Source organism: Miniopterus natalensis, chromosome 18, assembly GCF_054644295.1.
Source record: "Miniopterus natalensis isolate mMinNat1 chromosome 18, mMinNat1.hap1, whole genome shotgun sequence".
Classification (NCBI taxonomy): Eukaryota; Metazoa; Chordata; class Mammalia; order Chiroptera; family Miniopteridae; genus Miniopterus; species Miniopterus natalensis.
The window spans coordinates 18,089,043-18,104,075 of NC_142098.1; the positions used below are offsets into that span (position 1 = coordinate 18,089,043).

General features: G+C 50.1%; 1 protein-coding gene across 1 annotated transcript in view; it reads right to left on the bottom strand.

Annotated features, from left to right (window-relative positions):
* CDH13 (cadherin 13) overlaps positions 1-9,457 on the bottom strand; it is an 897,713-nt gene extending 888,256 nt beyond the window's left edge. Inside the window, exon 1 of the mRNA XM_016197002.2 lies at positions 9,332-9,457. Within this exon, the coding sequence (XP_016052488.1) occupies positions 9,332-9,376 (45 nt within the window). The 5' untranslated portion in view covers positions 9,377-9,457. The remainder of the gene's footprint in view (positions 1-9,331) is intronic.
* Between the last annotated feature and the right edge of the window lie 5,576 nt (positions 9,458-15,033).

Genomic DNA, 15,033 nt, shown 5'->3' on the forward strand with positions numbered 1-15,033 from the left:
ACAGTGCAAATGGCTGGGCCAGGATTTTTTTTTTTTTTTTTTTTTTTTATTGTTGAGAGTATTACAGATGCCCCACCATTATCCAGCCTTTGCTCCCCTTCACCTGGCTCCCCCCCCAACCCCCCGCCCCGAGGCCTTTACCACCCTGCTATCTGTGTCCATGGACTGTGCACATACGCATGTAAATTCTTTGGTTAATCTCTTCCAGCCTCCCTCCCCCCTTCCCCCTGAGATCTGTCTGTCTGTTCCGTGCTTCCATGTCACTGGACCTATTTTTTCCATCAGTTTATTTTGTTCATTAGATTCCACATATAAGTGAGATCATAGGCCAGGATTTAAACTCGCTTCTCAAAGGCTCAGAAGCGTAAGACGCTTGCCCCTCTGGCTTCAGGCAAACTGTAGGCCCTGATTCACCTCCATCATTTACCCTTGAGAACCAGGACTGTGTTGAATTCATCTCTGGGTCCCCAAATTGCCGGCATTCTTGGCACTTGGCCAACGCTAAAAATTACGGGAAGGGGGGAAAAAGATGGAAGGGAGAGAGGGAGGGAGGAAAGATGGAAGGAGAGGAGGTGGGGCACAGCAGCCTTCCCCCCCCAGTGCTACTTTAGCCTCGAGTGTTTCCTATTGTAACAGTCACCAGATCTGTATTATTTCGGCTATTTGTTTTCTTGTTTCTTATTGGACGCCCTCAGTAGACTGTAAGCCCCACGAGAGCAGTTTCATTTCCATCTTGTTCCCTATGAGTTCTCTAAGGGCCTCCATAAATACTTAGCGCGTGGACAGCTGTGCATTCCTCACCTCCTGAGGATGATGTCCCTGTGCTGCTGGTTTTTGTCACTGTTTTCTAAGAGAGCCAGTGGTTAAACATTTACTAGCACACCACTGATTGGCACCCGGTGAAGATTCTGCTGTGAGGCCCGGAAACATAAGAGTCAGCAAGGCTCTACCTAATATGCTGAAACAAAGGTTTGTTAGCATTCGCGGAGTGATTGCTGAAAGTAGTAGATCATTATTTGCCTCATGTAAGAAATATTTCTAGTGCTGCTGATTGAATGTTCAAGGAACGATTAAAGGCCTTGGCAATGTTTCACTCAAATATCTTTTGCGTGAAAAGCCTTGGAGATGGGTTAATTATAGAGGCTACACATTAGTCTCTCTAGTCGAGGGCATCTCCAGGCCCCCACGGTGCCCATCCCAGATGCAAGCACGGATTGGATCTGTGGGCACCAGTGGCACTGGGGCCCTGGACGCCTCTCGCAAGGAGCATTACTGCGGCCGGCAAACACCCCCACGGGAACAGCCTTTGGGCCCTGTTTACGATGTCAAACACCTGGGTTCCTTGTTTGGGCGAGCGGCTCTAGCTTCCTGGCAACTGAGTCAGAACTCAAGCTTGCCTCCTTAACTGCTCCCTGGCCCTCGCTCTGCGATCTCCAAACCCAGCTACTATGCCCGGCCAAGCTCTTCCCGAAATATCTCCTGGATGCTCTGAGAAGGGCGTGTCTGCTTCTCTCATCTGCACTGTCACTCCCTGGTCTAGATTCTTCCCATGATCTCGGGCCTGCACTGGCTTCTCCCTTCCACTTGTACTCAGTTCTAATTCATTTGCTACACTGCAGCCAGGGTGACCTATTCAAAATGGAAATCTGACCTTGTCACACTCTCCCCTCCTCTCCCCTCATTACTTGCAATGGCTATCCACTGCTCCAGGACAAACACCAAAACCCTTGCAGTGGCTGACAAGGCCCCAGTGGCTCTGGCACCCCGAGCTGCTCCTCACATCACGCTCTCCGGGCTGTGCTATGTGTCCTTCTGCTCAGAGACTTCCACCAGGCTGTGCCTTCTGCTCAGAATGCTTTTCCCTGCCTGCACCCTCCAGTGTTCCCTTCTCTGTATAAGCCTGACTCCTCCAGACTGCAACTTGTGCATTAGGCTGTGAGGGAAGCCTCCTGGATCCTTCATCTGGACCTTATGCCTTTCTTATATTTATTCACTCACTTTCTCACTCACTCATATTTACAGAGAGCCAAGTACATGGCAGGTAGTATTCTAGGCCCTGCAGATACAGAAATGAACCACTCAGACAGCAACATGTACTATAGTGGAGCTTACATTTCAGTGGGAGAGAAAGACAAGGCACAGACAAAGCAAAATATATGGAAGGGCATGACCTCACACAACTGTGTTTCCTTCCCTCATAGCAGTTGTCTGTTTGTAATTATTCATCATTTGATATTTATCTCCCCTGCCAGATCAGTTGGGGTCTGAGCTCCAAGAAAGCAGAGGCTGAGTCAGCCTTCCCAGCAACTGTACCCTGAGAACATAGTAGGTCTTCTATGGATATCATAGATATTTAGTGAATCTATTTGGCTCCAGGTGAATGGATGTCCCTGAGATCAAGTTGTTGGAGTGCTGGGGGCTTATGAGGGACAATCCCTAATGGTCAGACCCTTCACGCCTCCCTGCTCTTTGAGAAGGCTCCCTGCAGCCTCTCTCGGTATAATTTTGAGTCGGAGCAGCAGTCAGCAATCTTCATCTGTAAAGGGCCAAATAGTAAATATTTTAGGCTCAGAAGGCCATATGGTGCCAACTCTGTTGTTATAGCACAAGCACAGCCATAGACAATTATATAAACAAGTGGGCATGGCTACGTTCCAACAAAACTATTTATAGAAACAGGCTGCAGGCAGGAATTGGCCCATAGGCCAGAGTGTGCAACCCTTGAGTGAACTGATCCCAGATGCCCAGCAGCCTATGGCAGTTGAAGGCGCGGCCTCAGTCAGCTATGGGTTCAGCTGGCAAAATCCAACAGCTTTCCGCAGACCCCACATCAATGAACAGGGAGGTGATCACAGAAGCTCAAGCTTCAGGCGCCTGCAGGTACCATCTCCTGCAGTGGAAAAGCAGTCCCCTGCCACTCCCAGAGGAAAGAGACTTTGGCCTGCAGGCTGCATAAGGCAGGGATGGAGGCTGCCACATTCCCTGCAGGGTCCCCAGGTTCCTCCAGAGGCTGAGCTCATTTCCTGGCCCTGCCCAGGCATGTGGCAGGGCTGCTCTCAGCTGAGCAGCTGTTGCCCTCCACCCTAGCCCAGCCTGCGCTCAGCTGGGAGACACAGGGGCTTTGTGCAGATCGGGTGACACTCAGTGGGGCCTTTGAAATGAGACATGACATGTCAAAACCTGCCTATTGCTAATGCTAATTTTCAGGAATTTGACTTCTGTTGGCAGCTGACAGAGGAAAAACAATTACTTTTTGTTTCTGTATATATATGCAGTTGTATTTACTCTAACCTTTGGGGTCTGTAGCTATTGAAAACAAGAGTTATCTGAGGCTTACCTGCTAGAATGGGATGAGTGGACAAATTTGTCTGGTGTTTACAGAGCCAGAGAACATTAATTATAGCATTAACACTATGTGTGGGCTGTGGTGGGTGTTAACTGTTAAAAACAGTTATAAAAACATCACACAAACTCCAGTTGGTGCTAGGGGTAACGTCCTGTGTATAAAAGTACTCTAGGCAACAATGTTAGCTATGGAGCTAACATTACCCTAAGGCTGCAAATGCTCTGACTGTTAGCTCTGTGCTTCCAGAGAGCCCTGCAGGGCCAAGAACGATACATTGTTGTGATGTTCTGACTGTGCTCACACTGTGGGTGAGCAACACTGTACTCCAAGGGCAACAATGCTCTTTGTATAACACTGCGCACAGGGCACTAGGGCCTACATATGACCCGGTGGTCCCAGAGCCCCTTGGCTGCCAATGCATTGCAATGCGTTGGGTGTACCAATCGGCTAGTATCCCAGCACTCAAGACGGCCTCAAAGCTGCAGTGCATCACTTCTCTGGGTGTAACTATCCTACATGGAACAATAGTCCTGATGTTACATTGCTCTGGGTACCCCTAGTCACCCAGTGGCGCTGATGGTAATAACATCAGACAGAAGGTGCAGTCCCCTTGGCCATATTCTTCCAAAATGCACATCAATGGAATTCAACCAAAACAGTCAAAAAGAAGCTTTTTAAAATAGCCTATTCCTGAAAAATTGACTGAATGAATTTGAGCCTCAAAATTTTGGAAAGCAGACGTTCCCAATGCAGATGGATATAGAGGCAAATGGGTAAAGTTAGGGAGGACAACGGGCTGGGGGAATAATAGGGAGTGCCGGGAACTGTGACAAACTACAGAGGCATGTCCTCCCTCAAGGGGCCAGTAGTGACTCAGCTCCAGTGAAGTGTGGCCGTGTGAAAACGCAGCTCTAGGGTTGCCTGACTTCCTGACATTTTAAGAAAGGCAAGAAACTTAGATTTGTTTTTTAAATGTACAATTTCCAGCTTTACAAAACATCTGGGCCAAAGAACATACATCCCTGAGCTACGTTTGGCCTGTGGCTGCTACTTTGTAACCTCTGCCCAGAAGCCAGATTTGCAGAACTGGGGTGGATGGGCTTCAGCACCATCCAACAGGTATCTCGAGGTTCCATCTGCTAAACCAAAGGGTGACCATGAAACCTGGCTCAGTCTGCATTTCAAGTTTGAGAGGTCGTCTCTTTCTTCTCTAGCCTGCTATTAGCTGCTTCTCCCAGTAGAGAAAGAAATCTCTTTCCACCCTAACCCTAAAGTAAAGCTACTACTTAGTGCATGGTGAAGGTGCAGGGGACTCTACTGTCCAGCTAGCCCTCCTCTGGACAGTCTGCTCAGGTAGGAGGACCCAGGCCTGAGGCCCTCTGGATGGCTGCAGGGGAGACAGGCTGTGGGGAATATTGGCAGCATCCGCCAGGAGGGTCAGATCCTCCCAGGCGTGTGGGCACCTTGCAGACAGCTCTGTGGAAACAGTGCCAAGACCGCTGGTCACTTGATTTGATTCTGTCCAACTGATTATTGTAATTGGATGATATTTCCCTCTCCTTTTCAACTGGTGTTGAAGGGTGAGCAGATCTGGCTCATGACGCACACTTCTGGGTAGTTACCTAATGGGGCAGATTATCTCCTTTCACAGGCAGAACTGCGCCTGCCTTTTGGCTGCCTGAGGAGGGAGCGAGGTCCAACTGAAGTCAAATGCCAGGAAATTTCAGAGCTTCCTCGCGTTTCATGCTGCATTGTCAACGAAGGTCTTTGAGATGTCCCTTGATCTAATAATACTCAGAGGGGATGCAGAGTTGAATAATAGAACAGAAGCTACTACAATAGGGAAAAAAAGAATGGGGGGAGAAAGAAAAAAACCCCACAAAAAACAAGTTAAGATACTCAGTGCAAAATGACAGGACTTCCCATTGGAGGAGCCTGTAGCAAATAATTGGGAGTAAGCTGACCGGTCGGGTTTTCATGGAGCTGCTCTGCTGAAGTTCTTTAAAATATGAGCCGCAGATTCAGAAATTTGTAATGCTGTGGATGGAGCCCTCTTCTGGACAGTTTTTTGAACAGATATTAAAACGAGATCAAAACACACACACACAGAGACCTACACACACACACACACACACACACACACACACACACACACACACACACATGCACACACAGAATTAGGAAATACCATTGGCTATTTAGATGGTATGTCATTCATATGTAAATTGATCCTTAGGGTTTTTTTTCCCTTCCACTAAATAGAAATTTAACTCCCCAACAAAACAACTGGGTTGGGGTGGGTTTTCTTTGGGTTTTTTGTTTGGTTGGTTGTCAATTTTGGAAGCAGGGAAAGAGAGAGGGATGCCCTCAGGAGCCTAGCTGTACTTGCACCTAAACGGTGAACCCGAGACTGAGGCTCCGTGTACGCGCCTAAATGCTGCTACTGATAACCATGCCGTCAACTGGGTACATCAGTTTGTTGGGCAGTTTCACTATAACACACAGAGGATACCTTTGGAAAGAAACAGATTTTATTCAACAGAAAACCCAAGGGCTAAAGATAGAAAAAAGAGAGAAGGGGGGAGTTTGAGCAGCGGAGATTAGCTAAGATGACTGTTGAGGCTTTTAATATAGACGATGGCATTACATAAATTCCAGATCACATATTCAACCCTGCAGTTTATTAAATGTCTTTGGGGACTTACTAAAAAAAAAAAAATTATTCAGACACATTAACTCTACCCTTTGACTGCTTTCACCACTCATATCTCTGTTCCCCCGGCTGCTTGTGAAGTCTTATAGGCTGTCACATGTTAAACCCTTCTCGGGGCTGGGGTGCTCCCTGCAACTCCCAATCTTTTATCCCAGTTCTGCAAATAAGCACTGCCCTTAAAACATCACATACGAAGTGGAAGGGGCTCTGGAAGACACCGACTCTCACTAAAAATCCTGAAAATCAAGACTCTGACTCCAAGGGGGAGCTCCCCATTTTAAAGTCAACACCTCAGAATTCTGTGGAACATTTTTAGTCACTCCCAAGTGCCTGCTCTCCAAACCTGAACCACTCCCTAAAATCCCAATTCTTGGAGGATTACTCATTCATTGTTAGAACTTTTGGCTAGTGGTGATACCCAAATATGGGGGACACGGAGGGGGGAGGGATCATATTTACAGTGGAATTTCTAGCTCAGGCTGTTCTTTTTTCACATTCATTATTTATTACAGCCAAATTCCAGAGGCCACTTTTGGGAGAGTCTTTCCCAAAACGCCCCAGGGGAGAAGAGAGGTGACTGTTCCTCAACTTTGCCAGTTTCCAGCCATTGTTGGTTAGAATTCCTCTCCACACCCTACTCCCCCCCCCCCCCCATTCCCAAAATTCCTAAAACGGCAACCCGGCCAATAAGCTCACAGAGGCCGATGTCTTCCAAAGCTGGACCCAGCATGTTACAGCTGAGGTGGAAAAACACACACATGCTTGCCCCAACACCACTAGGGCTGAGTGACTAATTTGCTTTATTACATTGTTTTTCCCTTCCTTCTGTTTTCTCTCTGCCTCGGGAAAGTTTTGTTTCTGCCTGTTGACTCCAAGGCCCCAAGACTTTCCCCACTTTTCACACTTGAGCCTCTTGCGGGTTAACCGGATTGCGCCCACTTGATTTCTCTGCATGGTGCTCTTGCTACCAGGATATCAATCATTGTCCTAATGTGGGCATTTGCTCCGATTATGCATAACAATCTAAAAGAGAAATACGCCCCTCTGGGCGGGCGGTTTAGTTCCGAGTAAAACCTCTGCTCCCCCTGTTTTAAAGAACCTGAGTGAGCTGAGACCCTTCATAACCCACCCCTGCTAGCTGGGCCTCGGGCGAGGAGACACACCAGTTGCTTTGCAAAAGGCATCATGTGAGAAGCCCCTAGGGCATAAGGATTGCTGGGTGCTGTCACGTGGTCTGTCTTGTTCAAAGGCAGGCGTAACGTTGGGCAAGCCCTGGAATCCAAACCGAGGTCAAAACATGCCCACAGAGGAAAGGACTGTAGAGTCCTAGGTAAGGCAGTGGGAAGTGCTCCCAGGCACCCACAGCTCCCAGTGAGCCAGGCCTCATGGTAAATGCATTACCTGGGACATCCTGTTCAGTGCAAGCCAATCTGCCTAGCAGTCCTAGGAAGGCGATAAGATTATTTTACAGTGGAGAATCTGGAAGCTCAGACAGGTTAAGCGATTTGCCCAGGGTGGTAGCACTAGCATGTGGCAGAGCAGATCTGCCTGAATCAGAGGCATTCTCTGAACTGCCCTGCCTGCTGAATTGGGATACACATACATGTACACGGACAGCCTCGGGAATAATTAGTCCGGAAAGACTGGAAAACTGGTCCATAGACAGGCACAGGATTTGTGGCAGGGCTTAGGGCTTCAGGGACCCCTGAGGGAATCATCTGGCAAAGCCCTGGTAGAAGGGAAATATAACTGAATAGGGGCTGTGTGTCCAGGGAAGAAGGGGGTAATGGGGGGGGGCAGGGACTCAGCAGCCGGGCACCCTGGTCTGCCTCGGGGCACTGCCACCCACTGCCACCACCACCCCCCCACTTTGAGTGCTTTCCATGATACTGAGTTCTTGGGACACTGGCCCATTTCCAAAGTCTAACCCCAACACTGACCCAGCAGTGGTCTCCCCTTAGAAGGCCGCACTGCGTCTCCACAGGCTAACCTGCCCCTGCCTGGCACCCAAGCTTCTCCCTCTCGTTGTCACCCGCATACTTCACAGATGCGTCTCTTCCCCCGGCGCCCAGGAGTCCTGGCCAGGAACTCAACACCCATTCCTAGCACCCCAAGGCACACCCTGTCTCCTTCGCTCCTCTCTGCCTGGCCGGGCTGCGCGCTTCCCCGCCCACTTGTAGGCTGCCTTGGGGGCCTAGGGCACTGGGTCCGGGCTCTCAGGAACCGCAGGTCCCTGAGCAGCGCTGGGCGTGCCCCTCAGCCTCCAGCACCTCCGGCCCGGCCTCCTCTGAGTGCCGCTTTCCTAGCACAAACTTCCAGAGATCTCCCGGAGAGACACACAGGTGGTCGCTAGGGGTCCACCACCCCATCGCCCTCCTCTCCAGAACCGCGGGGCCCTTCCCTCGCGCCACAGCGCCCCGCGGGTTAACGGGCAGCTGTGGCTCCGTGGGCGAGGCCTGAACTTTTCTCCGCGCTCCGCCAGAGCCCGCCCTGGAAAGCGGCCGAGGCTGCGGTCGGGGCTCGGGGCTGAAGCTCCAGCGAGCTGGACAAAGGGGGCGCAAGGGGGTTGAGGCGCGCGCCCTGACCGGGGATGCGCTACGGTCCCGCCCAGCCCGAGGTCGCGAAGGGAGGGGACCCCGATGCCGGCGCAACTGGCACCGGCGCCTTTGAGCGACAGCGGCAGCCGGGCCGCGGCGCGCGCGCCCAGGCTCAGCCCGAGGCACCTTCCAGCGCGCCGCCGGGCTGGGCGAGGGGGGCCCCCCCGGGCTCCCCGGGAAGTGGGCAAAGGCCAGGCCGTCCTCTCTCCAGCCGCAGAGCAGCCCACAGATCCGGACACCGGCGGCGCTTCCCCTGCTCCGCGCCGAGCTGGGTAAAATCACGACTCCTTGGAGTCGTCCCCAACTGAGTCTTTCTCCAAAATGCACGAGCCGCTGGGAGCAGGCGAATCAAAGTTACCCCACTCGATGGAGGCGAGAATGTCGCCCTGCTTGCAAAATAAAGGACCCGGGAGCTCTCTCCTCCCCGTCGCAGGCGCGCGCGCACAGACACACACACACACACACACACACCCCGAGGCAAGCCGGAGTGGGTAACCAGGACCCCCCCAGGATCCCCGGGGCTGGAAACGACCTCCCTTCGGAGCCCAGGGCGGTCTGGGCCGCCGCTCCGGGAGTCCCCCAGCACCCCCGAAAGCCCCCGCACTCAGCCGGCGGCGCCGGGCGACCGGGCTGCAGAGCCCCGGCTTGGGGCGCACCCGCAGCCCCGCTCCCTACCTGGGACAGGAGGACGCACAGGACGAGCGGAGTTCTCGGCTGCATGGTGACCGACTAGACGCGCCCGGCGGCGTTTTCATTCATGCACGCGGCGGCACTGAGCATATTTTCCGTGGGAGCCAGGCTTTGAGGAGAGGCTCTGCCTCGCCAGCCAGCCAACTTCCCAAATAGATCAGCGGCAGCATCACGAAAGCATTGGGTAGAGGCTGATGACCAGGACCAATGGCTTTACAAGACGGATTCCTTCATAAAGCTCCCTCGTTTTGCATGGCAGATAAGGGGCGAGCACCTCACGCGCCGAGTGAGCCCCTCAAAGGAGGCAGCCCATTCGCTTTTTTTGGACTGTTGGGGCCCAGCCTCACAAATCACGCTGGGCATCGCATGGCCAGCCGATCCCACTTACACGGAGGCTGGGATTGCTCCGGGGACCGCAGCCACTTCCAGCCCAGTGCAAAAAGATTCTCTTTATTAAAATGTTAATAAGATCCACTTTATTTCCAATAAATCAAATAAAATGACCCCACAGTTCCAGCCCTTTCTACGCCTGCAAAGACTTGGCAATGGATTTTTTTTTTTTCTTTCTTTCTTTTTTCCCTGATGTGGTCCAAGTCATGATGGTGTTTGGTGTTTCTCTGCCATCTCACAAATCACAAAGCGGGCAGATCAATTCCACCTTGCAGAAAAAAGAAAAAAAATCCATCAAGGGGCAATAGATTTTATGAACTGCTCAGGTGAGACTCTGGCTGGCCACCCACTCCACAAACGCTCATCTGGCACCGAAGCTGGGCCCCTGATTTGGGGAAACTTTTTTATTTTCTATAAGGATGTGATCTTTTGGAAGCTCCTAGCTATCCCCCCAAACTCAGAATAGTAGTAGCCACATCTCCAGGGACTTTACAAGTGGGGTCCTATGGAAATGACAGTAAGAGGGGATATCTAGTTCTGCCTTTCTCAGTAGAAATCTAAGAATATGCATTAAAGACCTTATGTTGTCATTTCCACGCAGCCTCCTGAAAGGGAGTTAAGGTGTTCTATAATAAAGGATACGTGTGCAATAGAATTTATGCCATCAAAATAGACAATCCGGGTCAGAAGGAAAGGAATCAGAGAACTGAAATGTTTTAGAGCTGAGCTTCCTGGTGGCCAAAGCAATAAGAGGAATAGACAAGTTACATAAGTGTAATAAGTGTTCTTATTACACAAATATGTATACAAATATCTTCTGACATAATTTCCCTCGACGCCAAATAATGGAATAAATGTATTATGTGTTGTCTAATATAGCAGGACACGAAACGATGGACCGTGCTGAGATCCAGGGGATTGGGCTGTATTCCCGGCATCTGGCACAGGGCCTGGGACATGGAGACCATCATTAGTATGTGTTAAATAGATGTCTAGACTTAATCAAGAAGTAGTGAGGGTGGGGTGGAACAAAGATTTTAGAGCCACACTGCCTAAGCTTAACCTGAAGCCCTGCCACTGACTAATAAGTTACTCTGCGCCTCTGTTTGTCCACTGGTTAAACGGAAATATACACCATACTGAGCTCATAAGGATGTGGTAAGGATTAATTAAAAAAAAAAAAAAAACACCATCCAATAAATATAAGCAGATGCACTTTTTAAAATTATTTCATTGTCAGCTGTTCTGTCACAAGGTCATCTCATGTGGTCCCAAGGTCACTAGTCACGATGCATTGCCACCTGACCACCTGGATGCTTTAGCCAGCTCTGGCCCAACGAGATGGCGATGTTGGCCAAACAGCCCCCAGAAGAGCCCAGGAAAGGTGACCACTACTGCCTCGTCCAGCTTTCCACCGTCCTCTTGCCAAAACAGGCATTACCTCTGAGCCTCTACGTGAGGTCACAGCGTTGCACAGATGCTGCACTTGTCTCAGATTAGAACCCATGGGTGTGGAGGCCCATCCCCACATTGCTCAGCAGTAAGAGCAAAACAGGGTGCTCTGGAGTCAGACCTGCTTCAGGTCAAGGCATCGTGAAATGTCCCGATTTCTCTCCATTCCAGGGCAGAAGCCATCTTGTCAATCGGGGGCCAGCTGAGCTGAGCCCATAGATTCAGCAGACACAAAGACGGGGAGAGGGAGACAGCAGGCAGAGGACAGCTCGGGAGACGATAAACCTACCTAAGGGGCAACGATAGCACTAAGCTGAAGTTCCAGCCGCGTTTCCACAAGCGGACTCTCGGAGAAGCGCTCCTAAGGGTAGGGTGTTTCCAAGGATGCCCTCGTACCAAGTACAAAGGGGTATCATTGATTTCATAGCTCTGCTGGGCCTTTCTGCGGTCTCCCCATTCCACCCTGGCTACTGCTGCTCCCCGAATAGGTCCACTCCCCCCTTCCTGGCACATGGAAGGGTTGCACCTGCCGCCCCCTTGTGGTTAGCGTGGGGAAGTGTGACTAATTCTGGCCAATAAGCTGTGAGCAGAAGTGACAGGTGTGTCGCTTCAAGCCTGGAGCATTATAATCACGGGTTTGAGACAGGCTGGTCTCCCTGGAATAGGTGCTGAGGTGGAGATTTGTGCAGGTGGCTTATTGGGGAGTGTTCTCAGGAGCAGCAACTGCAAGAGGGAGGGAAACAAGATTGGCAGAGGTAGAAGGTGAACAGAGCTGTCCCTACAGTAGAGGGCTCAACCAACCCCAGGGGAGCGCTGAGGCTAGGGTGGACCTTCAGAGATGACCCTAATGGAGTCAAAGGGCTATGCCTTTGTGTTCCCAGGGGGCTGGCTGCTCCCCGAAGGAGGTTCAGCCAAGGGCAATATATCAGTCTGACTTCAGCTTCATCATCTATGTACTGAACTAAGGTGCTGACCCACAACAGTGACTGGAGGCTGGGATTCCTAGGCTGCAGATGACTTTGTGCAACTGAAGATAGATACAGTGATGGTAGATATAGATTTGCCCGGCCAAAATTCTGCTGAGTCTGTCTCCAGCCAACCTTACCTGATTCCAGGTGGGTGTGCCCAAGGGGGCAGTCCCCAGCCCTTCCTAGCTCAGTAGGGGAGGTGTTGGGAGGTGTTAACGTTCAGTGTCTTCTTAGGCCTTGAGGATCATTTCTAGAGACCCATGGAGGCTAGGAAGTTAGAAAGAGATTTGTTCACAAAACAACACCTGGGTTGGGATCTCTGGGCTTCACTGATACTGGGCAAGTGGCTTGTACGTCCCAAGCCTCAGTTTCTTCATCAATAAAATGGAAATAATAACATAACAACAGTCTAAGGATTGTTGTAAAAAAATGATGTTACTTTCCCCCCCGTCCCCTACTCCCCTCTACTCTCACAGAATGTACTTTTAACCAAAAACATATCATGTTCTGTTCAACAAAAACAGGAGAAAAGTCATTTCACTCCAGTGATAGAATGCCTCTGAGGAAGGAATCCATTTGTTTGTTTTGCCTTGTTTTCCCTTCAGCTCCCTCATGAAGGTCTTTTGGCTGATGGATTGATTGATTGATGGGGGCAAGTAAATACTGAAGCTAAAAACCACCTCCCACGTACCCCCGCTCTACCTCCCCCATGGCAGCACCCCCCCCCCAAAGCCGCAGCAGCATTTGCAGCTGTAGGCTCCCCAGAAGCCATGCCTGGGTTCAGACACATTCCAGGTTCACATCCCTTTTTTCAGGCACATCAGCCTGGCTTTGGAGCTGGAAGAATCATCACCCAAGAGTCCGCAGCCGTCTCCTGAGGTTCCAGGGACTGAGACGGTTTCCCTCTCTCTGACTGATGCGGATGAAGGCACGCTTTCTGAGTGTGCGGAGGTGGCTGTGTGGGCGTGTGCCATGCTTGTGTGTCATCTGTATGGGCACATCAACGTGCGTGTGTGGAGAGGGGCAACTGGGATCTCATCCAGCAGATGTAATTTATTCAAATCATGGTACCCTTTAAATTTGCTGCTGCGATGAGGCATTTGAATAGAATAGTGATAAACCACATAGATGCCCTAGGAGACACAACAGTTATCAGGTATGCAGGAATGCTTGGTACTTGGAGAGCGGGGAGGGAAGCCCATCCCACACATCATTAGAATGTAGCATAATGCTGAAGCTACACCCCCTCGATGTTCTTATGACAAAACACCTTCCCACAATACCTGGCCACCAAAAAGTAGCATCCTCGATCTGCTTGAGCCATGAGCCTGCTTTATGTTTTTCCATTGCTTGACCTTATACAGTAAGAGGTGAGTCGCATTATTGTCTCAATTCTTCACTCCAGCCTGCATCTACACCTTTTGCCCCTGGACTTTGGGTCTGGCCCTAGGAGCTTGGTGTGGCCCATGGAGTGAGGCAACAGGGATGGGGTTAAAAGCCCAGGCCCCAAGAGTCCCTGTGCATTTCAGCTTGCTCTCACTAGGTTCCCCACCAATGCCTTCCAAGGGACATTCATGGGCTAGCTCACTGGTCGTGGGCAGACAGACGAGCCCCTCCATGGACCCAGAGAAAATTGAGCAAAGCCGACGGAGCCCCCACCCAGATCAGCTGACTCGCAGGTGTGTGGGCTAAAACTAAATGATTGGTCTAAATTTGGGGGTGGTCTGTTAATGTGTCAAAAGCTAGCCAATAATCACATTTTTTTTGTTTGCTGTCTGTCTCTCTCATATCTTCCCTTTTGCTTCTGTGTGTGCTCAGCTTCTACAACAGTGTATGGCCTACAGGAGGTGCTCAAAAGATTTTTGTTTTAAAGGTAAATGGCTTCTGTATTGAAAAATGCATGATGCTGATATGAAACCCCCCTGCGTGTACTGCCCTACCAGAAATTCATCCTGATGGTGACAATTCAGTCCTCCCACCTGGAAAACATTCTGTGACCTTGACACTCCACTCACATGTGGCCATCTAGTTCAGCCTATGACAAGGCCAGGCCTTCTTACAGTAGTCTCGACCAGCATTCGACGTAGTAAGGAACATTCCACAGGGGCTCGTGTGAGCATGTAAGTGCTTGGAGATCTTTGGTGAAGGACCCTTGAGATGTGGCATCCTTCTGAATTTTCTCAACTTATGAAAAGCCCAGACATCTAAGACTAAGACTAAGACAGAACATACTCCTTGGACTCTTGAGACACTGCACTAATATAGGGTCCTCTGTGAATATGTTTAATGCGATCATGACTTCCACACTAGCATGGAGATAAAACATGGAGTAACTTTTAGGCCGTCTCAATTCAACTTGCCTAATTGTCTTTAGGACTTCAGCCCCTCCTTAAGTAGCAAAACTGGGCATTCAGACACCAATTCTATCCTATGAACTAGAAGCCATTAAAAGCCCCCTCTAGGTGTCTCCCTTACCCAAAATTAGTTATTGGGGTTATTTCTACACAGAGAATCATCTCAGCATCAATTTCGTAAAGCATTGGTTTTCCAAGTGTGGCCCCTAGACCAGCAGCATCAGCATCACCTCGGAACTTGTTGGAAATCAAAATTCTCGGTCTTACCCCAGACCTACTGACTCAGAGATTCAGGGATTAAGTCCAGCAATCTGTGTTTTGCAAGCTCTTTGTAGGCACAGCCTGAGAATTATTACTCTAGGGAATTCTCCACTACTCACATATATTCATTCATTCATTCATTCATTCATCTGTCCATTCATTCAAGGAATATTCATAAAGGGCCTACTGCATATTAGTCACTGAGCTAGGCAATAGGGAAAGAAATGAAAAGGCATGGTTATGTGCTTCAGAAAATAAGACT